This window comes from Elephas maximus, chromosome 16 (genome assembly GCF_024166365.1).
Source record: "Elephas maximus indicus isolate mEleMax1 chromosome 16, mEleMax1 primary haplotype, whole genome shotgun sequence".
NCBI lineage: Eukaryota > Metazoa > Chordata > Mammalia > Proboscidea > Elephantidae > Elephas > Elephas maximus.
Genome location: NC_064834.1, coordinates 19347941 through 19375529, shown reverse-complemented (window position 1 = coordinate 19375529; position 27589 = coordinate 19347941). Strand labels below are relative to the sequence as shown.

Here is a 27589-nt window from a genome sequence, read left to right as displayed (position 1 = left end):
CCAATAAAGAGTTAATGCTTGGCACAGTAGGAGGCATTCAGAACTTTTTCTATTTATTACTACCTATACAAAGTTGGAAGCCCTAGTGGTATAGTGGTTACGTGCTACAGTTGCTAACCAAAAGGCCAGCAGATGGAATCCACCAGGAGCTCCTTGGAAACTCTATGGAACAGTTCTACTCCATTCTATAGGGTCGTTGGAATCAACTCAACGGCAATGGCATTTTTTTTGTTGTTGTTGTATACAAAGTTGGGTTGTTAAATATTTTGAATATTAATCCTGGTTATTTTTACTACTTACTGAACCTGGGTCTGCCAGCCAGGAGTAAAGGAGAACTACATAAAGAGTAGACAAGGAAAAACCATGGACAGGGCAAGTCAGATCAGACCTAGGTACAAAGGTAGGCTGAGTCACTGCTTTTAGAATCTGAGACACTGTCTGAGAAGTATCTTAACATCTGTTATCCAAGACAAAGCCTGTAACCTCAACAACCTGAAAGATGATTGTCTGTGGCCACAGTGTCTACAATGTTTAACCAAAGCTTTCTGTTCTTTTTTGGCACCTACCTAGTTAACATATTTGTCCCTACCACGTCACGCTTGTAGACCTCAAGGGCGCTAGCATTACTAGAATGCTTTAACTGTGCATATTCAATATCAGAGGTCCATTCACCCAGAAAGGCCAAATAGTCTCTGACCACCCATATTTCTCTCCTTCCCACTTCAATGCACATGAAGGGATTGCAAAGGATCTTAGTTACAGAAACCTGACATCACCATGGGATATGACATACCATGATTAAAGCAATAGACACAAAAATCTACTGAAATCCTACAAACCCTGTGATAACCACAATTAAGATTTTGATATATAACCTTCTAATCATTTTATTTCCATCATTAGAAATAGAAACCTTTAATATGTTGATATATATAACCTTGCAGATACATATATATGCAGATATTTTATATATATATGCATTTACTTTGTAAAAGCCAAAATATGATATATAATACTCATTCTTTTAACTTGCTTTCTTTCTACTTATAATGTAAATGTCTTTCCTTATAAATAAATAAAATTCTACAAAAAATACATTAATGGATGTGTAGAATTCTGATATATTGGATTTTTTTCCCACCACTTTTCTATTCTATATATTTAAATTTCCTTTCAGTGTGATAGAGCCCTGGTGGTGCAGTGGTTAAGAGCTCAGCTGCTAACCAAAAGGTCGGCAGTTGAAATCCACCAGCAGCTCCCTGGAAACTTATGGGGCAATTCTACTCTGTCCTATATAGTTGCTATGAGTTGGAATCGGCTTGACAACAATGGGTTTGGTTTGGTTTTCAGTGTGACAAATAAAACTGCAATGAACAGCTCTGTGGCTAAACATAACTGTATACTACCTTAATCCTTCTCTTAAATAAATTCACAAAATTTAGCACATGATAGAGTGGTGTTTAAAATCACAGAAAAGGATAAATTATTGAGTAAATTATGTTGGCACAACTGACTAGCCATCTAGAGAACAGTCTTTTTCAATCCCTATGTCATCCCTTATATAAAAATAAATATGATATCAACAGATATACACACACAAAGTTTTAGTAGAAAATACGATTAAATGTTTTTATCTTAGAAATGGGAAGGTATTTCTAAGCAAGACACAAAATTTCGAAGCCACCAAGGAAACTCATTTGGCTATGTAAAACTTCCATATGGAAACAAAACAAAAGTTTTGGATTATCTATTTTTTTTAATCATAAATAAGGACAAACTACAAATCTAAAGCAGGGAAATAAAATATTAGCAACATGTGACAAAGAACTAGTATGCCCTAAATTTCGACACTCATACAAATGAATATTAAAAAAAAAAAAAAAAAATGGAAAGCTAAAAGTAAAAGAAATACAAATGGTCAATAGACATTTGGAAAGCTGATGAGTCTTACTCATAACTAATTGGCAAAGATTAAGTTTGATAAGATCCAGTGTTGATGGGGTGTGGAGGGGAAACAGCCATCGAAAGTTTTATGGAATCAGCCTGGCGATGTCTTTCAAAATTTAAATGCACCTATCTTTTGATGGATAAAGTAATTTCCCATCTCAGAATTTACTCTACAGATATACCCACACAAGTACAAAGCATTACCTGTGAAGCCAAAACTGAAAATACAGCAAATCTCAGTCCACAGGGGACTGATTAAATAGATCATGGTACATTCATACCTCAGAATGTAACGCAGCTCTTAAAAAGAAGAAGGCAGATCTATGTATTGATACAAAAAAGAATATTGATATAATTCTAAAAGGAAAATCATATTATGGAATATCATTAGAAAAAAGCATACATAAGAAACTGTTAAGAGTGATTACATCTAGTGAGTTGAACTATTTTCACCATATATATTACTACTCTATTTTTATGCAAATAACACATTCATTCTACAATATTTAACAATATATACAACAACACCTAACAATATTTACAGCAACATGTAAAAAAAATATAATGGCATAACCCAGTGCCGTCAAGTCGATTCCAACTCATAGTGACCCTATAGGACAGAGTAGAACCGTCCCATCGTTTCCAAGGAGCGCCTGGAGGATTTGAACTGCCGACCCTTTGGTTGGCAGCCATAGCACTTAACCACTACACCACCAGGGCGCTTACAAAAATTCCTCACTCAGGAAGGGGCAGTTGGCAAAAAAATATAGAATGCACACATTATTTGCATAAAAATAGGTGTATATTTTTGAAAAAAAAATTTTTTTTTAAAAAGGAGGTAAGTTCCCAGAAGTAGAATTGTTAGGTAAAAGGGGATACATGCTTCTTGTGTAGTTGTAAATTTAAACTATTCCTTACCTTCTTCTCCTATAAAATAATCTTTTTATGTTAAAAGAATGTGATGGTTAATGTTATGTGTCAGCTTGGCTAGGATTTCATTCTCAGTGGTTTGGCAGACATTATATAATCATCTTCCATTGTGCGATCTGATGTGAGCAGCCAAAATCAGCTGAAAGGGGAATTTCCTTGGGGGAGGGGCCTGCCTCCAGTATATAAATGGATGTTCTGGCAAAGGTTGTACTCTCTCCTGATCCTGCATACTTCTTGTTGCCTGACCTCCAGTTCTTGGGACACGAGTTAGCATAAGCCTTCAACCTGCCACCTGAACTGCACATTTTGAGTTTGTCAACTCCTGCAACCACATGAACTGGTAGAAGCCTTCAGCTTGCCACCTGGCCCATGGTTTGGGACCAGCCAGCCTCCACAAATGCATGAGCCATTTCCTTGAAGTAAATCTCTCTCTATATATTTATATATACGTTTCATTGGTTTTACTTCTCTAGAGAACTCAGATTAAGAGTTAAACGGATTTCTATAACTAAATGTAGAAAGATAATAAATGTGTACTACCTAGCCAATGTCACACATATTATCTAAACTCAACATTTTAAAGAAAATGACTTCATCAGAAATAAGATACCCACTCCTCTTACCTGCCATGGATCCAGCCATTAATCTGTGTACATGACCCGAAACTCCCAGCTTTGTAGTAATTAACTAGAAACCAAAAACAATGACTTCGAGGAGATATTTTTTAAATGCCACACATTTCGCTGCTTGATAATGAAGTCTAATTTCAAAAGAGTTGCACAAGTATAATAAGAAAATTAGTAATAAAGGTGAATGAAATGAATACAATTATATAAAGCTGGCAGTGTTACATAACATCAGAAGGTCATCAGGTATTTCCTCTGTAGCCTCTACTCTTTTTGCATTTTTACAAAAGTCAGCCTACCTCAGAATTGACAAATATACTATAGTGTCTACTGAGAACTACAAACCCTTAAAGTATGAATGGGGACAGTCATAGTAGAACACTAGACTAGACAATTAAGTCTTGATATATTGAGTACCAATTCTGACTGATGAGCTTAGAATTTTGTTCCCATCTCTTCGGCTTACATTTCATTCTAAGATACCCTTTGAAAAACATACTTAACCTCTTTCTGCGTTAAGACAACGTTTGAGAGGATAAACTTTCACTCAACCAGAAAGGGGAAACTTAAAGAGTTGTTGTTAGGTGCCATCGAGTCAGTTCTGACTCACAGCAAGCTATGCACAACAAAACAAAACACTGCCTGGTCCTGCACCATCCTCAATCAAAGAGTAAGATGGGAAAAGCTGTTAACTTACAGAATCACTTCAAAACAGACTTTCACAATATGGCTTAAGTATTTTATTTAATATGCAACTCGAAAGCCACAGTGATCCTTTCCTACAACTGATGAACAAAAAGCACATTAAAAAGCTAGTAATACCCAGCATGGTAACTCAAGGTGCGCCCTCCCCCCGCCCCGTCCTAATTACCGCAATATTGTAGCTAAAACACCTGAAAATCTGATGATATCAGTGACTATAAAAACACTGGCAGCAACAAAAACAACAGCTCGTAGCACGTGCAGATGGAACCACGTGATTGGAAGCATCATTGTAATCGGGTAATAACGATGCTCTGACCGGAGCTCACTAAAAGGTTCAAAAAGTAAATTAGCATAGAGTTTTTTTTTTTTTTTTAGCCTTGTAGGTATATACTGATGCATGTAAGCTGGGCTTACAGAAAATGTTTGTTGTTATAACTAACTACTGGGATATTTTTATAAAAAATAATAAATTTCTCCTGAAACATTGCAAAAAAAGAAAAAAAAAACTAGTAATATATAATCTATTTGAAGGATATTTTGCCTTTTCTTTCCTAAGTATGAACTTAGAGAATTTTGCAACTAATTCTAACTTATGACTAACACAAGTGATGAACAGTTCTGGAAATAACTCCAAAACAAAATTATTTTTAAAACTTTAAACTACCACAAGTCTTAATCCTTCAAAAAGGTATCACACTTTATCCATTAATCCAAAGTAATTAAAAGCAAAAGTAAACGCCTCGTCAGATAAGCATGATATTCAAGTACATGAGAAAAACAAGACAAAAGTTCAAGTACCTTTTTATACTGCTCAAACGCCATAAACTGGATTGCGCCATAGGGAAAGATTCGAATCATCATTGCACCATTTCCTTTATACAAACCGAGGTATCCTTCCTTTTGGGGAACAGCACGTAAGGTAGAAAACACTCCTATTTTTAAAAAAGATTTTTAGAAGCAAAATACTATTAACCAGAAAACCATCTAAATTCACATTTTCATAACAATCACGGATAAAGATTACCATTCTTTATATCATCTGTCATTCATGATGTCACCTTGCTTGAGGAATTACATGAATAGTAATTTCTGTATCACAGTTAAACCTAGTAAACATATGCCATATATCCAAACTGCATAAATACATATACCTCCTGTAAAAATATAAAACAAAATCTAAAGCAAGAGCAGCCACAAATTATAGAAAATTATACTTATAAAAAAAATAGCTACAGTAAATTATATAAAACTATGCCAACTTAACAAGTATTTATTAAGCATGTACGCTACAGAGTGCTAGGGAATCATTGGTAAATGACCCATTACGTGTCCTCAGCGAGCTTCCAGCACAGAGAGGGAGATAGAAAACAGAATTAAGACAAATTCTCACATAATATATGTGTAACAACAGAAATGCGTTCGAGGTCCAGGTACAGCACTGAAAATGATCAACCCTACCAGGAAGGATGAAGGAAAGTTTCCCAAATGGACTCAGACACATGTGTATTATTTGTTTATAGAAGAAAAATGCAAAAAAAAAAAAAAAATTAAGAGACTACCTATAAAAACGATTGAAATATTGGAGTAAATTTTCACTAACTGCAAACACTGATAGAACAGGGCCTGTGTTCTGATCCATGTACATTGATAGGTTTATTACTCTGCTAGCATCAATCATTAGTGCCATTAGCAGTATACAGACTTCTCATAAACACTTCCCTACTTCCATAATTTAAGGATTTAAATTCAGGTTCCCAACCAAATTTTTCAAGCAAAAATTTGATAAAAATATAAATCACTAGCTTCATTTCAAATTTCAGGATGAAAGTAATCTTTTGTACCCTTGTCAGTAATCTGAATTGTAGGTACTTGCATCAAATAAAAGACGCGTCCTAAAAACATTTTTTGATAAGCGGATATCTAAAAGGCCAAACAGCCTATTAAAAAGACTTATGTTAAAGCTTTCCTCTTGCTGGAGGAGGGGGCAAAGTTTACACCCTGTTTAATTTTACTGAAATGCGTTTGTAACAATTTAAGGGTAATCACACCTAGGCAAATGTTTATCTACTACAGACAGGAAAGCATCAATACTGGAAAAGTTCAGAGGTTTTAGCTGTATAAATAATGCTTACTTCTGAAGCTCTGTAGTGGGTCTGCATATGTTTATTGTATTATTCTTTAAAACCTCTTGATTGTAATATATAACTTATTTTTATTTATTTATTTTGAGAAATCATTGCTGTTAGCTGCCCATCAAGTAGGCCCCTAACTCAGGAAGATCCCATGCACAATAGGACAAAATGCTGCCTGGTCCTGCGCCATGTGCTAGCCCCATAACTGGTTGTGGATCAGGCATTCTGATCCACAGGGTTTTCAGTGGCTGATTTTTGGAAGTAGATCACCAGGACTAGGCCTTACTTCCCAGTCCATCTTAGTCGAGAGGCTCCAATAAAACCTGTTCAGCATCATAGTAACATGCAAGCTTCCAATGGTGATGGGTGGTCGCTGTACTCGAGGTGTACTAGGAGGAAACGAACCCAAATCTCCCACACTGAGGTCAGAATTCTACCACTGAACTGCCAATGCCTTACAAGAACCATCAGAAAATTGAAACAGATATAGTACTTTCAAAAACGGATATCTAGGAAACAAGGAGGAGGTGCTGTGGAGGAAAAGATACAAGAAAGTACAATAAACAGAAAACATAAAATAAGCTAAGTGAATAAATCGATGAGCAAAAAAAAAGAATGGCTTCAATTCCTCTATTAAAAGCCCAAAATTCTCAAATTCTGTTAAACACTCATATCCAGCCATGTTTTTTTTTTACAAAATCTCACCTAAAACAAAATAATAGAAAGTCAAACAAGTGGCTAGACAAAGAATGGATGTTAAATGTTTTCAAATGGTTGCTAAATATTCACTGAGATAATTAAATTGCTTTTCTTCTTCAACCGATCATCTGTACTATTTTTACTTTAGGAAATGAACTGAGATTTCCCTGTGAAAGCGTAACACTGAGCCAATTTTTGTAAATGTTACAAGCATATTTGAAGAGAATGTGTATTCTCCCTAAGGTGCAGAGTTCCCTGCGTACCTGTTATACCAAGCTTGTGTATTATTTAAATCCTCTCAGAATCTTTACTTACTTTATCAAGCTAGAGTGGGAAGGAACTAACGTTTGGTAAAGTAGAAGTATATATTTGGTATGTATAGATCAAATTTGAAAGGAAATGGAAGAAACTTATAAAAATGCTTGATTTCAAGGAGGAAATGGGAGGGAGAAAGATGTTTTGCTTTTATGCTTTTTGAATTAGGAAACTTGTGAAAATATTACAAATTCTAAAAATAAATGAATATATAAATAAATGTACAGGCAACAAAACAAAAAGTAAAGAATTTTTTTAATCCTATTATGATTTGTCTACCATTTTTATATCACATTTGGCTATAAAAGGCTATATTAGAGGTCAAAGGTTTTCAAAACATTACAGGAAAAAAGTTCCTTATACTAACATTGTAAATTGGGGGAGGGAGAAATTTAAATTATACCTCTTCCGTTTCATTTGGTCGCAATAATTTCAGTTCAAAATAAAAATGCCATAGAAATAATGTCACACTTTTTTTTTTAAGAATTTAAAGCAGAAGTGTTATTCAAAAGCATAGCTTCATCACTTTTTATTTAATTGTGAAAAATCATGTTAAAAAAGCCAAATTTTTAAAGAACTATGCATGTAAATGGGGCAAGATGTCTGGAAGACAACATCCAAAAATGCTTTTAAAATAAAGGAAAAAGCCACTAGTACTTTTTTTGGCCTGCATATTTTAAAGACACATGAACTATGGGTATGCTACACGACTAGCTCCGTTGTCACACTCCAGGAATTCTGTTCTAAATTTTGCATGCCTTGTGCGGGTCCACTTTGACCCGTGGCATGCAGTCTCGGAGAGCGTGAAATCTAACGTGAATATGTAATAAGTGATTACAAACCAGGGAACAAGACAACGTACATCAGTACAGCGAGGATGTTCAAGGAAAAAACACCCTGATCGGACACTCACAGGTTCAGTCACCATGAAACCCTCTAAGATACTGAGTAATATAATCCGTCTCCTTTCGAGATTTAACTTAAGAAAATCATTACCTTCCTTTTCGTTTTTTTTTTTTTTAAATAAGCACTCAATAAGCTCAAAGGTCCGATTCTTTTTATACCTGTGTACACTATGTGAGGGAAACCCTGGTGGCATGGTGGTTAACTGCTACAGCTGCTAACCAAAGGGCTGGCAGTTCGAATATGCCAGGCGTTCCCTGGAAACTCTATGGGGCAGTTCTACTCTGTCCTATAGGGTTGCTGGGAGTCGGAATCGACTCGACAGCACCGGGTTTGCTTTTCTTCGGTTTTTACACTATGTGAAGATACAGAATTTATTGCTGGACACAGAGACAGTAACTTTTTTTCAATTTTGAGTACAGGCATAAGGAAAAAAAGAAAAACTCATTGCCGTGGAGCCAATTCTGACTCAAAAGTACAGGCCTACTTAGTATAAAAAACAGTGACAAGGATATGACCAAATTAACATATGGTCTAAATTTACACGGATTGATTCTTAAGTTCTATATAATTACAAATTATCGTTATCTTAAAAATATTCATCCAGTTTTTTGAGAAAAAAATCATTTAAAAACCAAACTGGACAGCGGAGCAAGGGCGGGGGTCTGGGGAACATGGTTTGCGGGGACTTCTAAGTCAATTGGCAAAATAATTCTATTACGAAATCATTCTGCATCCCACTTTGAAATGTGGTGTCTGGGGTCTTAAATGCTAACAAGCAGCCATCTAAGATGCATCAATTGGTCTCAACCCACCTGGATCAAAGGAAAATGAAGAATACCAAGGCCACACGACAACTAAGAGCCCAAGAGACAGAAAGGGCCACATGAACCAGAGACCTACATCATCCTGAGACCAGAAGAACTAGTTGGTGCCCGGCCGCAATCGATGACTGCCCTGACAGGGAGCACAGCAGAGGACCCCTGAGGGAGCAGGAGATCAGTGGGATACAGACCCCAAATTCTCATAAAAAGACCAAACTTAATGGTCTGACTGAGACTAGAGGAATCCCGGCGGCCATGCTCCCCAGACCTTCTGTTGGCACAGGACAGGAACCATCCCCGAAGACAACTCATCAGACATGAAAGGGACTGGTCAGCGGGGGGGAGAGAGATGCTGATGAAGAGTGAGCTAATTATATCAGGTGGACACTTGAGATTGTGTTGGCAACTCTTGACTGGAGGGGGGATGGGAGGATAGAGGGAGAGGGAAGCCGGCAAAACTGTCACGAAAGGAGAGACTGAAAGGGCTGACTCAAGAGGGGGAGAGCAAGTGGGAGTAGGGAGTGAGATGTATGTAAACTTATATGTGACAGACTGATTGGATTTGTAAACGTTCACTTGAAGCTTAATAAAAGTTAATAAAAAAAAAAAATGGAAAAAGAAGTGATTCTTATTCTTAATCAGTAAGTCTGCCACTGTATAGACTTAGTGGTTAAGTGCTTGGCTGCTAACCAAAAGATTGGCTGTTCGAGTCCACCAGCAGCTCCTTGGAAATCCTATGGAACAGTTGTACTCTGTCCTCCAGCGTCGCTATGTGTCGAAATCAACTTGACAGCAATGGATTTGGGTTTTTTTGGTTTATATAATGATGCTGCATAGACCATGCACAGCACACATCATCCTACCTACGGAAGCATGAACCTATAAAGCAATGGAGTGGTACGAGTCAGTTACCCCTGGCTTAACTGCTTTCTTGGTCTCAGTTCATATTAATTTTTTTTTCTTTAAATCCTTTTTCCATTTCATTGCAAGAGTAATATATGTCCAATGTGCATTACAAATGAGCTTGGAGGGGAAAAAAAAATTACTCTATTCCCACTACTCAGAATGAACCATTTAATGTCAATGGTTATTCTTCCAGACTTTTGTCTAAGCGCATGTTCGTTTATATAAAATACAGCATGCTTACACTACTTTGTAGTAGTCTTTAGGTAACTAATGCATTATAAATATTATCTCCCGTCAATTAATATTCTTTTACAATAAGATTTTTTACAACTGCAAAACAGTCTATCATATGGGTAAAGTAAAACTTACTTAGCCAACTTCCTATTCTTGAACATTTTGGCTATTCGTTTACTTATCTTTACTAATATAAATAATGCTTTGATCCTTATATATACATTTTTGAGCACAGCTCTGATTACATCCTTAGGATAACTTCCTAAACCGGAATTGCAAAGTTGAAGAGTGTGCTCCTTTTCAAGGCTTTTGATATTACCAAACTACACTCCAAAAAAGGCTGTAAAAAGTTCTTAGTTCCACCAATGACATACTAATGAGTTCATGTCAATGTAAATGGCTAGTTTTTGCACTTGCAAGAAACAACCAAGGACTTCATTTTTTTTTTTTTTTTAATAATGCAGTTTATTCATACATACTAACTGTCATTAGATTCTGCTTGCACTAAGATTTCTGGAAGGCTTAAACTGTTTACAGTAATGATTACTTCAATTTTATATTTATCAAACTTTATTTTCATTACTAATCAGGATGAGCTGTGTCATGGATTGAATTGTGTCCCCCCAAAATACCTGTCAACTTGGCTAGGTCATGATTCCCTTGTATGATTGTATGATTCTCTACCATTTTATCATCTGATGTGATTGCCCTATGTGTTATAAATCCTATCACTATGATGTAATACGAGGGATTAGCAGCAGTTATACTGATAAGGTCTATAAGATTAGTCAGTGTCCTAAACCAATCTGTTTTCAGATATAAAAGAGAGAAGTGAGCAGAGAGACATGGGAACCTCATACCATCAAGAAACCAGTGCCGGGAGCAGAGCAAGCCCTTTGGACCTGAAGTTCCTGTGCTAAGATGCTCCCAGACCAACGGAAGACTGATGACAAGGACCTTCCTCCAGAGCCAACAGAGAGACAGAGGCTTCCCCTGGAGCCAGGGCCCTGAATTTGGACTCGTAGCCTATTGGACTATGAGAGAATAAACTTCCCTTTGTTAAAGCCATCCACTTGTGGTATTTCTGTTACAGCACCACTGGATGACTAAGACAAGCTGTTATGAGTGTCTGTGAAGGATATGACTAGCTGACCCCAATAAATAACACTTACTTCAGGGAGTCCAAGATTTTAGTTTGGAAACTATCAGGACACTGAAATGATAGTAAATACAACCACTATTTCAAATAAAAAGATTAAAATGGATGAGACATATATCCCTTACAAAATGTACCCCCAAACTTGAACTTTCCTTTAGTGTCCTCTTTCCACTGTAATCTACAACTGGAAGCCAAGCCAGCAGATAGGTAATGTTTTCATTCATTTTTATCTTCAGTATCCATCAACTCACCTAAATGTTTATAATGGTGATTATGAGCTTGTAATAAAACCTTTACTCGATCCAAAGGAGCAACTGTTGTTTTGGCACAGCATCCAGCAATACCTAAAAAAAAAAAAATTTAAAGGTCAGGAAGAAATTGCATACTATTTATTTTAGATGGAAATCATTATTTGTTCACCAGCAAACCCCCTGATCTCTCATTTGGTCTCCATGGGTAGAACTGCCCGGTACCAGGAATATGCAGATGAGTAGTTCCCATTCTCTGTAATTTTATAATTCAGCAAGCCAGACTAAAAAATAAGTTTAAAGACTGTAAACCAGCCCCTTAATATCTGATCAACACTGAGAATATTGCAAAATTGTGGCCATAGAGACAACTGAAGGTATTTACCCACTGTGAGGTTCTCTTTGAAACAGCTTCCTTTCCTTCTGGATGAGTTTTTCATTGAAACGACTAACTTTTAATCAACATTCAGTCATTCATTTACACATTCAACAAATTATATTCAGTCCCTAGCATGCACACGTGTAGACATAAGCTTTAGGGTAAGTCATAAGCCAGGCCAGCCCACTAGCTCTGGCATACTTCTAAGGATACAATACATAGGCTTCTGTACAATACCTTCCATGTAGTAACCACTTGATGAAATGAGTTGTTACTATTATAAAAAGGTGGATAAGAAAGTCTTCAGGTGTCTTTTTATGATTACGTTGACCTCTTCACTACTCAACATTATTCCAGAAAGTACAAAAGGAATGGGACTTTGTGGGTTTCCTTCACTGCTGCATCCTCAGAGACCCTACAGGGCCAGGCACATAGTAAGCATTTAAAAAATGTTTGCTGAATGCTCAGTCTTATTTTTACAAACTATTAAAAAAATGTAAGACAAAATCACTCAAACTCCATATACATTTACTTTATATTTCAGCACATATCTGATTTAAAAATCCATATTGTGAGATATACAAACATAAAATGTATATTTACACTCATATATTACATCCACATATAAGTGTCCATATCAAGCTACTCTTATGTTTACTAATATTAATAACAGTCAAGACTATTCAAAATTGAGGATAAACTAAAAATAATTTATATTTGCATATATTTGGTTTTAGAATTATTTTATGTTGTATTATAATCTGCTCAATCATGAATTGAATTAACCATATAATGAAATTATTTAGAATTCAGTCAGTAAGTAATTTCTTTTAATAGTATTTTAACTTGCTTATCACACTATATTATAGCTCAGTTAATCAACACAACAGTCCATTGGGTTAGATCAAGCAGCTTTTATCTTCCTTTTGAGATTGAGCAATGAAGTTAAGAGAGATTTACCCAAGGCCGTAGTAAATCAACCATGATAGTTACCAACAAGGAACACAGTTCTACTGTTGACACACGAGTTAGCCATGAGTCAGAATTGGTCTGGACTACTGAGTGTTCACTTTGTACCAGGTACTAGGCTAAGAGATTTAACTGTAGGCCCTGTGCCAAGGCTTTTACAGATATTATCTCATTTAATAGTCACGGCAACCCTCTGAGGTAAATACTCTCAATACACCATTTTAAGGATGCAGAAACTGAGTCACAGAGAGGATAAGTAACTTGGCCAAGAGTATTTCTTCAAAATACTTATACCTGGAACTCCTACACGATCTGCAAAGTTACGCGAATCCTCAAAATTTTAAACCAATGCTTCACCAAAGAGATATAGATGACCAACAAACACAAGAAAAGATGCTCAGCATCCTTAGTCCTCAGGGAAATGCAAATTAAAAGCACAATGAGATACCATTAAATACGTACTAGAATGGAAAACACACACACTCTGACAAAGTCAAGTGCTAACAAGGTAGTAGGGAGGCAAAAGTGGAACAGACCCTTTGAAAACATTTTGGCAGTTTCTTATAAAGGTAAACATACAGTACCTAATATTCAACAATCTCAATCCTAGATATTCACCCAAGATAAATTAAAAATATACCCACATAAAGACCTGTATACAACTTTTCACAACCGCATTATTCAAACAGCCAAAAATTGGAAACAAACCAAATTTTCAATAGGTGAAACTGGTATATCCATAAAATAGAATACTACTCAGCAATAATAATGAACAGGCTACTGACACATGCAACATTGGTGAATCTTAAATGAATTTTGCTAAGTGTCTTAGGCTGGATTCTCTAGAGAAGCAAAACCAGTTAAGCATGTAAATACATAGAGATTTATATCAAGGAAATGGCTTACATGGTTGTCTTAGTCATCTAGTGCTGCTATAACAGAAAAACCACACGTAGATGGCTTTAACAAAGAGAAATTTATTCTCTCACAGTCCAGGAGGCTAGAAGTCTCAGGGCACCAACTCCAGGGGAAGGCTTTCTCTCTCTGTCAGCTCTGAAGGAAGGTCCTTGTGATGCATCAGTCTTCCCTTGGCCTGGGACCATCTCAGTGCAGGAACCTCAGGTCCAAATGACTTGCTCTGCTCCGGGTACTGCTTTCTTGGTGGTATGAGGCTCCCAACTTTCTGCTTGCTTCTCTTTCCTTTTATCTCTTGTAAGATAAAAGGCAATGCAGGCCACACCCCAGGGAAACTTGCTTTATGTTACGTCATAGTAGGGGTGTTGCAATCCCAGCCTAGTCCTCTTTGACATAAAATTACAGTCACAAAATGGAGGACAGTCACACAATACTGGAAATCATGGCCCAGCCAAATTGATACACACCTTTTTGGGGGAACGTAATTCAATCTATGACAATGAATGTACAGGCTGGAAAGTCCCAAGTCCGTGGGTCAGGCTGAAGGCTTCTCCTGACTCTTGTAGCTACAGAGGCTGGCAAGCCCAATATCAGTAGGTCAGGCAGAAGGCCTCTGGCTCACTGGCTGTGGAGGCTGATGAATCCCAAGACTGGCGGGTAAGCTGCTACCTCAAGTCCCAAGAATGATAGGTCAGATGAACAGGAGCCAACAGTAGGATCCAGAGTGAGTAAAAGCCAGCAAGCTTTGCCAAAAAGTCCATCTACATCGGATGTAGGCTACACTCCTAAAAAAACTCCCCTTCAACTGATCGGCTGCGCATAACACTCCCATCGTGGTTGTGATTACATTATATCAGATCTCATTATGGAGGTCACTACATCATTACATTGCTGCCAAACAACAGCATAACTGTCAAACCACTGAGAATCATGACCCCGCCAAGTTGACATAAAACCTTAACCATCACAGTCCACCCCATGTCAACTTGGCACGCATACACATCTTTAAATAAAGACAATTATAAAGTCATATTTGAGCTTAACATGATACAACTAACATGCATACAATTAGCCCTGTTTACGACTTACATTTTATAAGTGAAGAAAACAAAAATATTTGATGCACACATACAAGGAAAAAATATAACAATTATAGACCTCATTTCTGCAACTGGTCACGTGACCACAGCTGGTATTTAGAGCTACCTTCTTCCGCCACCCATTCCACATTCCCTTTACCCTCAGCAAGCACCTCAGCTGATCACGGTTCTTTGCCTGAAGGGTCTGGGCCATTAGTAGTCATGTCAGAATTGGGCTGTTACAGTTTATCATTGACTTTAATCACAGGGCATGGTAGTACTAAGAGATGCCCTAAGGGATCTCTTGCATTCCAGATATACTCTTTTTTACCTCCATTATGTAATGTCAATCCGATTTCCTCTCGGTAATCAGGATTAATCACACCAGCCAGTATGGTAACTCCCTTTTTGCCTGTTGATCCAGAGATACAAGGAGCCCAAGGTAGCCAGTTGGCATTCTTAGCCTCCTGTTCAATGGAATCAGCAATGTGTCTCCAGGTGGGAGCATTCTTTGGAACTAAGACCTCTAGACCTACACAGCATAAGGTCACTGCGACCGGAAGCAAAAATTTTGTGAGTTGGTCACTATGGGTAATAGTGAGTTGTACCACTCCCATTTCCACCCCTTAATTCCTGGACCCATGAATCCTGGCTATGGGAGAAACTGCACCATATGTTGGAGCTGGTTCAGAGCATGTACAGCCTCCTGGAGAATACTGGCCAACACTGCAAGGTATTGCCGCCTAACTGGTGACATAATTGTATCTTTAGAAGGCCATCCCATCATTCTATCAAACCAGCTGCTTCAGGATGATGGGGAGCATGGCAAGATCAGTGAATTCCATGAGCATGGGCTCAGTGCCACACTTCATTTTCTGTGAAGTGAGTGCCTTGATCCGAGGCAATGCTGTGCTGAGTACCACAACAGTGAATAAAACACTCTGTAACACTGTGATATGAGACTTGGCAGGAGTTTTGGCAAGGAAGGCAAATTTGTATCCAGGGTGTCTATTCCAGTAAGAATAAAACTCTGCCCTTTCCATGATGGAAGCAGTCCAATGTAATCAACCTGCCACAAGGTTGCTGGATGATCACCTTAAAGAATGATGCCATATCAGGGACGCAGTGTTGGTCTCTGCTGCTGACGGATTGGGCACTCAGTGGGGGCTGTAGCAAAGTCGGCCTTAGCGTTCATATTGCTGAGCCCATGCATAAGCTCCACCCCTGCCACCATGGACGCTTTGTTCAGGAGCCTATTGAACAATGATGGAAGTAGCTGGGGAAAGAGGGTGACTTATTTCCACAGAATGCACCATTCTACCCACTTGATTGTTGAAAATCCTCCTCTACCAAGGTTACCCTTTGGTGAGCATTCATGTGAGATGCAAATGTCTTCACTTCTTTGGCCCACTCCAAGAGGTCTATCCACATACCTCTTCCCCATACCTCCTTGTCACAGATTTTCCAATCATGTTCATTCCAAGTCCCCGACCACCCAGCCAAACAATTGGCTACAGCCCATTAATCAGTATACAGTTGCATACCTGGCCATTTCTCCTTCCAAGCAAAGTGAACAACCAGCTGCACTGCTCAAAGTTCTGTCCATAGGGACAATTTCCCTTCACCACTGCCCTTCATGGAGGTCTGAGAAAAAGGCCTGCCACTGTCCCACTCTTGAGTGCTGCCGGCATATCAAGGAGAACCATCTGTAAACCTGGCGCAGGTTTTCTGTTACTCAGTCAACTAATCATAAGGAACACCCCATGAGGATATAGGTGCAGACTGGGAGAGGGCAAATAACGTGACAGGAGTGGAGACCATGGGCACTTGAGTCACTTCCTCATGCAACTTACTTGTGCCTTCAGGTCCTGCTCAGGCCCAGTTGTGTATATACCAATTCTATTTAATGATGGAGTGCTGCTGCGCATGTCCAACTCTATGACTCTGTGGGTCAGACAACGCCCAGTTCATGAGGGACAGCTCAGACAGCATGGTGACTTGATGGCCCATGGTTAAACGTCCAGTCTCTACTAAGAACAAGTGACAAGCCAAAACCTGTTTCTCAAAAGAAGAGTAGTTATCTGCAGAGAATGCAGTGCTTGGCACCAAAATCCTAATGGTTTAGAGTCCGACAAAGACTCTAAACAGTGATTTTATCTGCCAATGACACTTCAAGCACCACTGGGTCAGACAGATCATATGACCCAAGTTGTAGAGCAGTTTATATGGCAGCCTAAATCTGTTGCAGAGCCTTCTCTTGAGCTGGGCCCCACTCAAAACTAGCAGCTTTTCAAGACACCTGAAAAACAGGCTGTAGAAGCACACCCAAATGAGGAATATGTTGCCGCCAAACTCCAAAACCCCCCACCAGGCATTATGCCTCCTTTTGGGCTATGGGAAGGACCAGATGCAATAAATTATCCTTTATTTTAGAAGGAATATCTCAACATGCCCCACACCCCTAGACCCCTAAAAATTTCACTGAGGTGGAAGGCACCTGAATTTTTGTTGGATTAATTTCCCACCCTCTAGAACACTAATGTTTCACCAATAAGTGCAGAGTCATTTCTTCCTTAGTAGGTCAAATCAGCATAATATCATCAATGTAACAGACCAGTGTGCCATCCTGTGGAAGGGAAAGGTGATTATGGTCCCTGTAGACTAAATTACAACATAGGGTTGGAGAGTTAATATACCCGAGGGAGTCAGTGAAGGTGTATTGCCGGCCTTGCCTACTAAAGGCAAAATGCTTCTGGTGGTTCTTTGAAACACATATGGAGAAAAAGGCATTAGCCAGATCAAGAGCTGCATACCAGGTACCAGGAGATGTATTAAATTGCTCAAGCAATGGAACCACATCTGGAACAGCAGCCTCAACTGGAGTCATCACCGGTTAACTGTTCAATAATCCGCTGTCATTCTCCAGGATCCATCTGTTTTTTACACAGGCCAAATAGACAAGCTGAATTAGGATGTGGTGGGAATCACCACCTCTGCAACCTTCAAGTCCTTGATGGTGGCAGTAATCTCTGCAATCCCTCCAGGAATGTGGTATTGCTTTGGGCTTACTATTTTCCTAGGTAGGGGAAGTTCTAATGGCTTCCACTTGGCTTTCCTACCATAATAGCCCTTACTCTATTTGTCAGGAATCCAATGTGGGGGTTCTGCCAGTTGCTGAGCATGTCTAGTCCAATTATGCATTCTGGAACTGAGGAAATCACTACAGGATGAGTTTGGGGACCTAGCAGACCCACTGTGAGCTGACCCGGAGCTAAGACTCCATTAATAGCCTGATCTCCATAGGCCCCCACTCTGTCTGGTCAGCCACAGGGACATTTTGGGTCTCTTGGAATTAGTGTCAGTTCAGAGCCCATATTCAGTAATCCCTGAAAAGTCTAATTATTTCCTTTTCCCCAGTAAACAGTCACTCTCATAAAAGGCCATAGATCTCTTTGGGGAAGGCTGCAACAAAGATTAACGGTATAAATTTTGGCTGTGTAATGGGGTTGTTCCTCAAGGCAAGCTGGCCTCCCCTTCATTCAAGGGGCTGTGGGTCTATAAACTGGCTCAATTCTGAGATTTGATTGAGGAGCCGTGACTCTTTGTTCTGGCCATTCAAATTAGACTGCTGTTTACTTGACCTAGAATTATTCTGCTTGTACAGATTAAGTAAATATTTAGTATATTTCCAATCTATTTCACTCCTAGGGACATCATGGCTAAGTAGCCAATGCCCTAAGTCCATATGAGTCAGACTATTCTAATTACTGCTTTGACTCTGCTGTCCATTACAGTAACCACGCCCACCTTACCTCTGTTGATTGAGCGCTACCACTTGGCTCCTACCACTACAGAGTCCAATCAGCCCCATAGTAGTTAGGCATCTTAATTCAGTTAGGCCAGTTCCCACTGTCAAATATGACTTACATAAAATAACAATCACAGCAGTCTTCAAGGATGATGGGGCTCCCTTTACAAGTTTGTTCCTCATCATTGGGGTAAAAAGTGTGCACTCTGGGCATTCCATGTGTGGGTCTGTAGGTCTAACCTGATAAATCCCCCTAACATGCCAATTTACCTAAGCCTTTAGATTCCCTCTTCTACAGTTTACAAAGGCAGATCTGGCACTTTAACTGAATTTAGTGTGGGCCACCACGTAATCCATGCTTCAGCAAACCCACCAAATAAACTATTAGATCCTTTCCTAATCCCTTGTGCTGAAACAATGAATGCAGGATCTGTGCTTAATGGCCCCATATCAATAAACTGAGACTGATCCAACTTTATTTATGTTCCTTGCACCATTATCCAACACTCTTAATAGCCATTCCCACACATATTTCCCAGGTTTCTATTTGTACATATTAGAAAACTCAAGCAGTTCTTTTGGAGTGCAGCATACCTCCTCCTCTGTCACACTTTATATTTTACCTTTTTGGGCTCGCAGGAACTTAAGTGTAGCTATAGGTCTAGAGGCAAAAATAGGTGGTGAGAATGTGTTCTGAGAACATTCAGCAATGTCTTGTAAGGCATCTGCTTCAGGCAATGTAGTGACTCAGCTGCCTCTGCAGGGGATGACTCACACAAGGGCTCTTTAGACACAGCTGGGTTAATCTCATCAGATGGGGACTAAGGGGCTAACAGTTTCACTGGGGAGGATGGCTTAGCAAACAAAGTAATCTCTTCAGGTGGGGGTGAGAGGACTGATTCTGTTGGAAGAAGTGATTCAATGGAATTTAGGGGCTCAGGGTCCCCAGCTTCCTAATTATCTGCCCATATATCCCCATTCCAATTCACAAGATACTATTTCTTCCCAATCAATGCCCTCTAACTTCAGACACCATTCGAGGTTGGGAATTCAATTGGTGTTGTAATTCAGCCACTGTTAGATAAGACACTGCATTTGGTTTTTCACAATATCAGCTCTATTACTACAAAAAATAAGGCTTTCTTTCAAGGCACGAGTGGAAAATTTGGAGTTGTTTATGTGGCACTTGAGCTGCAACTCTGAAGCCCTAAGCTCATCTCTTCTTTCACCACTTTGTCTAGCGAAAGCTGGACCAACCAACCAAGTTTCTTATACTTCTCATTAGGACAACACTGTGGGAAGGCATGAAACATGTGATCACCCAGAGCCTTGCCTCTTACCAAAACTTTATCTACTGGTGGTGATATTTTGCATATTTCTATTGCCACCTCGAGCCATGGATTAGCAGTGCCCTCTTGACTACCTGAAGCAGAGGGATCAGCATCTTCAAGACTAACCAGACTTGTGAATGAGTTTAGAAAGCTCATCCTTACAATTTTCTTTCTCTAGAACAACTCCCAAGACTAAATGTCTCAGGCTGGGTTCTCTAGAGAAGCAAAAACAGTGAAGCATATAAATATACATAGAGAGAGATTTATACCAAGGAAATGGCTCAAGTGGATGAAGAGGCTGGAAAGTCCCAAGTCAGTGGTTCAGGCTAGAGGCTTCTCCTGACTCACGTAGCTACAGGGGCTGGTGAACCCAAGATCAGCAGGTCAGACACCAGGACTCTAGCTCACAGGCTGTGGAGGCTGACAAATCCCAAGATTGGCAGGTAAGCTGCTAGCTCAAGTTCCAAGAACCAGAGGTCAGATGAACAGGAGCCAGCTGCAGGATCCATAGCAACCAAAAGCCGGCGAGTTTTGCCAGAAAGCCCACCTATAGTGGATGCAGCCACACCCCCAAGGAAACTCCCCTTCAACTGAGTGGGTATGCATAACAGATTTCATCGTGGATGTGATTACATTATATCAGATCTCCTTATGGAAGTCATTACATCATGACATAGCTGCCAAACTACATCATAACTGCCAAGCCACTGAGAATCATGACCCAGCCAAGGTAACACACAACCTTAACCATCACACGAAGTGAAGGAAGTCAGACTCCAAAGGTTAAATACTGTATGACTCAAGTTATATAACATTCTGGAAAAAGCAAAATTACAGAGACAGAAAACAGATCAGTGGTTGCCATGGGCTGAGAATGACTGACTACAAAGGTATGTGGAAATATTTTGGGGTGATGGTACTATGCTATATCCTGACTGTGGTGATTGTTACAGAATGTGTTTGTCAAAACTTATCACACTGTACACCTAAAAGTGTGGATTTTGCTGGATATAAGTTAAGCCTCAATAAATATGACCAAAAAACGAAACAATCTCCTAAAGAAGTATGCAGGTTAATCATGATTCCTTTGTTTCCTGTACTTGCTGTCTCCAATTCCTTTCCTCCTTTTAATAGGTTTTGTGTATTAAAGTGTAAGACATACAGTGAAAAGTGCACAAATCATAAGCATACCAGTTAATTACTGTAAAGTGAACACACCCATATAAGGACCACCCAGAACAAGAAATGGAATATCACCAGGACCCCAGAAGTTCCTCTCCTATACTCACAAAATTACTATGTTTTTGGCCCTCATCTTCAAAGATAAACGACCACTCTTCTGACTTTTCACAACACAGATTTTATTTTGGCTGTTTGCGAAGGAGCTCCGGTGGCACAGTGGATAAGTGCTTGGCTGCTAACCTAAAGGCTGGCGGTTGGTGAACTTTATACAAATGAAATCACACAGTATGCATTTTGTGTATGTGTCAGGCTTCCTCTGTCCAACATTATGTTTGTGAGACTCATCCACGCTGTTGCATGTTGTTGTTGTTAAGTGACATTGAGTTGGCTCCAACTCACAGCAACCCCATAGGGTTTCCAAGGAATGGCTGGTGGATTTTAACTCTCGACCATTTGGTTAGCAGCCAAGCTCTAAACCACTACGCCACCAGTAGTTCACTGTATGATTATATCATATTTTAGATACATATTTTACTGCTGACAGACATTTAGGTTGCTTCAGATTTGGAGCTATTATGAATACTGCAGATGTGAACAAAAATATATATACTGCTACCTTCCTAATAGTGGAACTGCTGCATCAGATGGCATGCAAGTGTTTCCCAAAGTGGTTGTGCCAAATGACACTATCACCAGCAACGTATGAGACTAGTAGTTGCTATCATCGCCTACACTTCAATGTCTAATAGACACCACGAATGTAAACATGTCTAAAGCAACTCCTGACGTCCACCCCCTACCAAAAAAAAAACCAAACCCAGTGCTGTCGATTCCGACTCATGATGACCCTATAGGACACAGCAGAACTGCCCCATAGAGTTTCCAAGGAGTGCCTGGCAGATTCGAACTGCTGACCCTTTGGTTAGCAGCCGTAGCACTTAACTACTACACCACCAGGGTTTCCCCACCCCATACAACCACCACAAAATCTGCTCCAATCGTTAAAAAAAATAAACAAATCCAATGACATCGAGTTGATTCCGACCCACAGAGACCCTACAGGACAGAGAAGAACTGCCCACGTAGTGTTTCCAAGGAGGGCCTGGTGGATTCAAACTGCCAACCTTTTGCTTAGTAGCAGAGCTCTTGACTACTGTGCCACCAGGGCTCCATTTATAGCCATCTCCATTTCAGTCAATGACAGCTTCACGCTTATCATTGTTCAGGCCAAAATGAGTCAGGCTTGACTTTCCTTCCTCACTCCATGGAAAATCCTGTCTGTTCTATCTATAGAGTCTCACAACTTCTCACCACCTCCACTGCTACTACCCTGATCTAAGCCGCCATCACCTATCACCTGAATTACTACAATAACCTCCGAACTGGACTCCTTGCTTCCATATTTGCATCCCTGCAGTCATTCTTAACAGAGCAGTCAAAGTGCTCCTTTTGAAGTAGGTCATATGGTGTCACTTCTCTGCTCAAAACCTGTAATGGCTCCCCATTTCACTCCAAGTAAAAGTGAGAATATTTACAATGGCTCCCGGGGACCTTCATTTTCTTTCCCCTTTACCTCTCTAACTTCCTTCCCCCATCCCACCACTTGGCCCCAGCTGCACAGGTCTTTGAACTGACCAGGCCTTCTCCTGCTTGGAAGCCTTTGCTCTTGTATTTCCCTCTACCTGAAATGCTCTTCCTCCGACATCAGCTTGCTAACTCCCTCACCTCCTCAATTCTTTGCTCAATTCTCACCTTCTCAATGATTACTGAGGTCGCCCTATTTAATATTACACCCACTCTGCTGCTCCACTTTGTTGCCCTTCTAATCTTTTTTATTTTTCCACTGCAACTTATCACCTTCTAACATACTGTATAGTTTACTTTTTCATTTTGCTGATTGTCTTTCTCCCCACAACTCTCCAACCAATGTGGACTCCAGGAGGCCAGGGATATTTGTTCTATTCCCTGATGTATACCAAGCAGACACATGCTCAAATATTCCTCATATGAATGTCCTTTTTATCAAGCAGAACAAATAACTGAATTCTTAATACTGCTGCAGCCTTCAAATATTATCTTTCTACAAGTCTTCATAACTTGGAATTTTTTTAATTCCCAGCCTTAACAAATTACTAGGTGATGACAGCCCAGACACACAGTTAAGGAAGGGTGGAGACTGAAACGCCAGTTTATGGGAAGACAGAGAACATAAGTTCTCTAGAGACATGATGAGCTTCCTGGCACCAGCTACTTGCCAACTAGTGGCACAGTGTACTGGAATCACTGGAACCAGGTTTAGTTGTAGACAGTTTTGCACAATTCCCCAGTCATCTTTAAAAAGCTGACCTCCAATGTCGGTTTTCCTTTAAGCAAACACCAAAATCCACTTCTACACTCAGTCACCCAGAGTCTTTGTAAAGAACGAGGAGCCCAGCATGTGAATCCCTAGGGGTTTTGTAAGGAATCCTTTAGCCCCGTTATCTAACCCTGGAGAATGAGTTCCTGGTACAGCCCCTTCACCACTACCCCACACCCCCTACCGCTCCCTGAGGACCCAAGGCCCTTCCTCTCCAGATATCAGAAAGGAGTTACTGTAGGTGAAGACAAACATCGACCGGGCAATGCAGCAGCCAGAGTGCAGGAATGACACTGCGGTCCTTCGCTCCCGACCTGCCTCCGATCCTGTCCCCGCCGCTCCGCGCGCCCAGGTCCTACCGCTGGACACCCACCTCCAGCCACGAAGGAGCGCAGCCAGTAGAAGTCTCGGCGGGCTGCCGGCCCTCCAGTCCCTGCCGCCTGCGACATCGCCGAAGGGGGATCGACCGCTGCCAGGGCCGCCGCCGCCGCCATCAGCACCAGGGCCGAGTCGGAAGCTTCGGCTGCCAAGTTACACACGACTGGCCCGGGCCATGTTTACAGCTGTCGGTGACAGGGTACCGACCGCCGCGCCGGCGGTGCTGGACAACACGGGGCGGCGAGTCGCGGAATGATGGCGTACCCCGGGGCGGGGCCTGGATCTGAGCCCCAGACAGGCCCTAGGTTGGGGAGCCCAGGGGCCGGCCCGGGGCGGGGCCGGGGTAAGGTCCCCGCGTTGTGACAGGGGCGGGGCCGGGGCCGGCATCTGGGTGCCGAGAGAGGAGTCGCCCGGGCCCGTTATCTCCCCCACTCCGCCTCACCCCAAGCGATTCCTCGCTCCCCTTTTTAGGCCCCCTGCGTTCAGACGAAGAAAGGAAACGTGGGTAGCAAGTGAGTCATTCCAAAACTCCCCACCTCGGAGAGCTCTCCTTCCAATAACCTGTGACCACCGCACATCCTGCTGTCTTCTGACCTCCCTGAGATGCACCCTTTCCAGACCAACCTATGTCTTCTCGCTCTGCAGATATCTCTGAATTTGCTCAACTCTTCCATCAAATAGCTCTGCCATCTCAGACCCCACTGAACCTCAGTTTCTGCCCTCCCCACTAATTTCCCACCCCACCCCCACTGCCTCTGCCAAGAAATATTGCTAAATCCCGAAGTTCTCCTTTCTTTGGAAACCTGCAAATTATATAAATATGTCTGCCTGTCAAGCCCTTCTGGTTATGTTTGTGCCTTCCTCTTAGCTCTCAAAATCCACTGAGCTATATATACTCTCCAACAACCCCAAGTCTCTGCCCTAAATTCTTAGGAAAACCCCAGTTTCTTTTCCCTGGCCCCGTAGTATTCCAAGACTATTTTCTCTACTACCCTTTAGAGGCACTGTTACTGTGAGCCTCTCACCCCTTTTAACCTGTGCAAAACTCATTCCTTTTCTTCGTGACCAAAAATGCCCTGAAGTTGTTATTTTCTCTTTTGGAAATTATCTATTATAATTTCCCTCAATGCTTCCTCTAACCTTCCCTCTTACTGACAGTGGTCACTACCTTCTCTTTTTATGCATCTGTCTTTGCAAGGAGTTTCTAGTCACGTTTAGTCTATAGTGATGAGTCCAGATTTCAAATTTCTTTTTCTCCATATTTTCAAAATGTGGTACCAGAAAACACACACCCATTTAATAATACTATTATTTATATTTTACATGTCTAATCTGAAGAATCAAAAGGTCCGTAAGGTTCTTTTATGTAACAATGAAAGACAAATAGGTCTATATTTTCATATTCTATAAAAAGCAAAATTGTCTCAGTTCTCTAGTGCTAACTTTTTACACTTTCACTTTACTGGAGCCCTGGTGGTGCAGTGGTCAACAGCTATGGCGAGCTACAGCTACTATCCAAAAGATCAGCGGTTCGGATCCACCAGCTGCTCCCTGGAAACTTTATGGGGCAGTTCTACGCTGTGCTATAGGGTCCCTAAGAGTAGAAATCCCCTTGCTGTGGGGTTGGCTGTAAATATACACAAATTCCTTGTGAATTTCAAGGCAGGGGCCTCCCACCAAGGCCACAAACTGACCAACCCCTCTCAGTAGGCCACAGATATTTTATTTGTATAGTAGGTGCAGCTAGGCTATATCTCCCCTCGTGTGAAGTTTATCAACCAATCCCTGCAAGTTTCATACCAATCATAGAGCAGACTGCAGTCCAAACCTCCCCCCCTCCTCTTGCCATCAAGTTAATTTCAACTCATAGTGGCCCAGGGCCAGACAAAGAGTATTACAACCAAGTTGTTTACAGCTTACCCAGGAAATGTCAATCAAACTGACAAAAATAACAAACCCTCTGGTGTAGAAACTGGGACAAAGGTAACTCCTCAGGGATTAGGAGAGAAATTTCTCCAGTTTTTTTCCCAAAGCACCAAGGCAAAAGGCTGATAAGGGAACTCATTTCACCACACTCCCTAACACTTGTACGACAGACCACTGACCAATAAGGTTAGAGAAGTAGGTCAAGGTTCTATCAGAAACAGTTTTAATCTTGGGCTAAAGATTTAGGCTTAATTCGGTGGATAATAAGCCAGTGACAGCTATGATTTAGAAAATTAATCTGGGAGAGATGAATAGGATGATTGGGAAGGCAGACACTAATAGAACCTGACAGTAAGGAAGCCAGTTAGGGAGAAGCCTCTATCCTAATCCACGGACTCGGGACATTCCAGCCTCTACAATTGCTTGAGCCCTTTCCTTGATATAAATCTCTCCGTATGTATGTTTATATGCTTTACTGGTTTTGCTTCTCTAGAGAACCCAGCCTAAGACATTTGGTACTGAGAGTGGTTCTAGAGAAACAAAATTATAACGATGAGTTTCCTAAATTGGTTCTTCAATTTGATTAGTCTTAAAGATGTCAATGACTCTGCTCCTAGTAGTAAAGAGGGCACTGCTAATCCATGGCGTGAGGTGGCAATACAATTACACAAAATATCACCACCAGTAGATCAGGTGTTGGTAAAAGGCGAGGCTCCGGGTAAACACATGTGTGATATCTTTCTACAGTTTTCCAGAATGAGAAGTATAAGGAAACTGGTTGGTTGGTCCTACTTTCGCTAGACTGGTGAAAGAAAGAGATGCGCTCAAGGCTTCAGAGTCAAAGCTCAAGTGCCGCATAAATGACCTTAAGGCTTACACTTTTCCTTTGAAAGAAAGCCTTATTACACAGAACTGAAATTGCCTAAAACCAAACCCAGAGCCTTATTGTAAGAATGACTGAAATACAACGCCAGCTCAATTGCCAGCCTCAAGAGGTGTCTGAAGTTAAAGCAAGGGCATTGACTGGGAAGAAAAGGGATGCTGAATCTTGGGGTGGGGACATATGGGCAGATAATCATGAAGCTGGAGACACTGAGCCCCAAAATTCCCTTGAATTACTCCTGCCAGAAGAGCCACTTCTATCTAAAGAGATTACTCCATGTTTGTCTGCTACACCACCCTGCCCCTCCACTCCCATCTAATGAGATTAGCCCTAGCCCAGCTGCCTCTAAGAGTCCTTTCCTGAGTCATTTCCTGGGGCATTGCCTGAGTCAGATGCTTTAAAAGACAAGGCTGGATGTTCTCAGAACAATTCCGCCCTACAGATTCTGGCTTCTAGACCTATAACTAGACTTAAGTCTCAATGAGTCCCAGAAGGTGAAGGTCAAAGTGTGACCAAGGAGGAGGTATATGCTATACTCCAAAAGAACTGCTTGAATTTTCTAATATGTACAAACAGAAACTTGGGGAATATGTGTGGGAATAGCTATTAAGAGTGTGGGATAATGGTGCAAGGAACGTAAAGATGGATCAGCCTGAGTTTATTGACATGATTCCACTAAGCACAGACTTTTCATTCAGTGTTTCAGCTAGAGAAGTTAGGAAAGGATCTAATAGTTTATTTGGTTGGGTGGTTGA

At 40.6% G+C, this 27589-nt stretch overlaps 1 protein-coding gene across 10 annotated transcripts in view; it reads right to left on the bottom strand.

Annotated features, from left to right (window-relative positions):
* The window catches only part of LOC126059477 (graves disease carrier protein), a 281521-nt gene that overhangs the window by 86097 nt on the left and 167835 nt on the right, over positions 1-27589 (bottom strand). For 2 of the 10 annotated variants that reach the window (XM_049855155.1, XM_049855154.1), the window contains exons 1-4: positions 24021-24435; positions 11632-11724; positions 5007-5140; positions 3501-3564 (exon numbers count right to left, since the gene is read on the bottom strand). In XM_049855155.1, the coding sequence (XP_049711112.1) occupies positions 3501-3564; positions 5007-5140; positions 11632-11724; positions 24021-24141 (412 nt within the window). In that variant the 5' untranslated portion in view covers positions 24142-24435. Of the gene's footprint in view, positions 1-3500; positions 3565-5006; positions 5141-11631; positions 11725-12244; positions 12609-24020; positions 24444-27589 lie in introns of those variants that run through there. The other 8 variants (XM_049855148.1, XM_049855150.1, XM_049855147.1 and 5 more) reach the window with 7 other exon arrangements.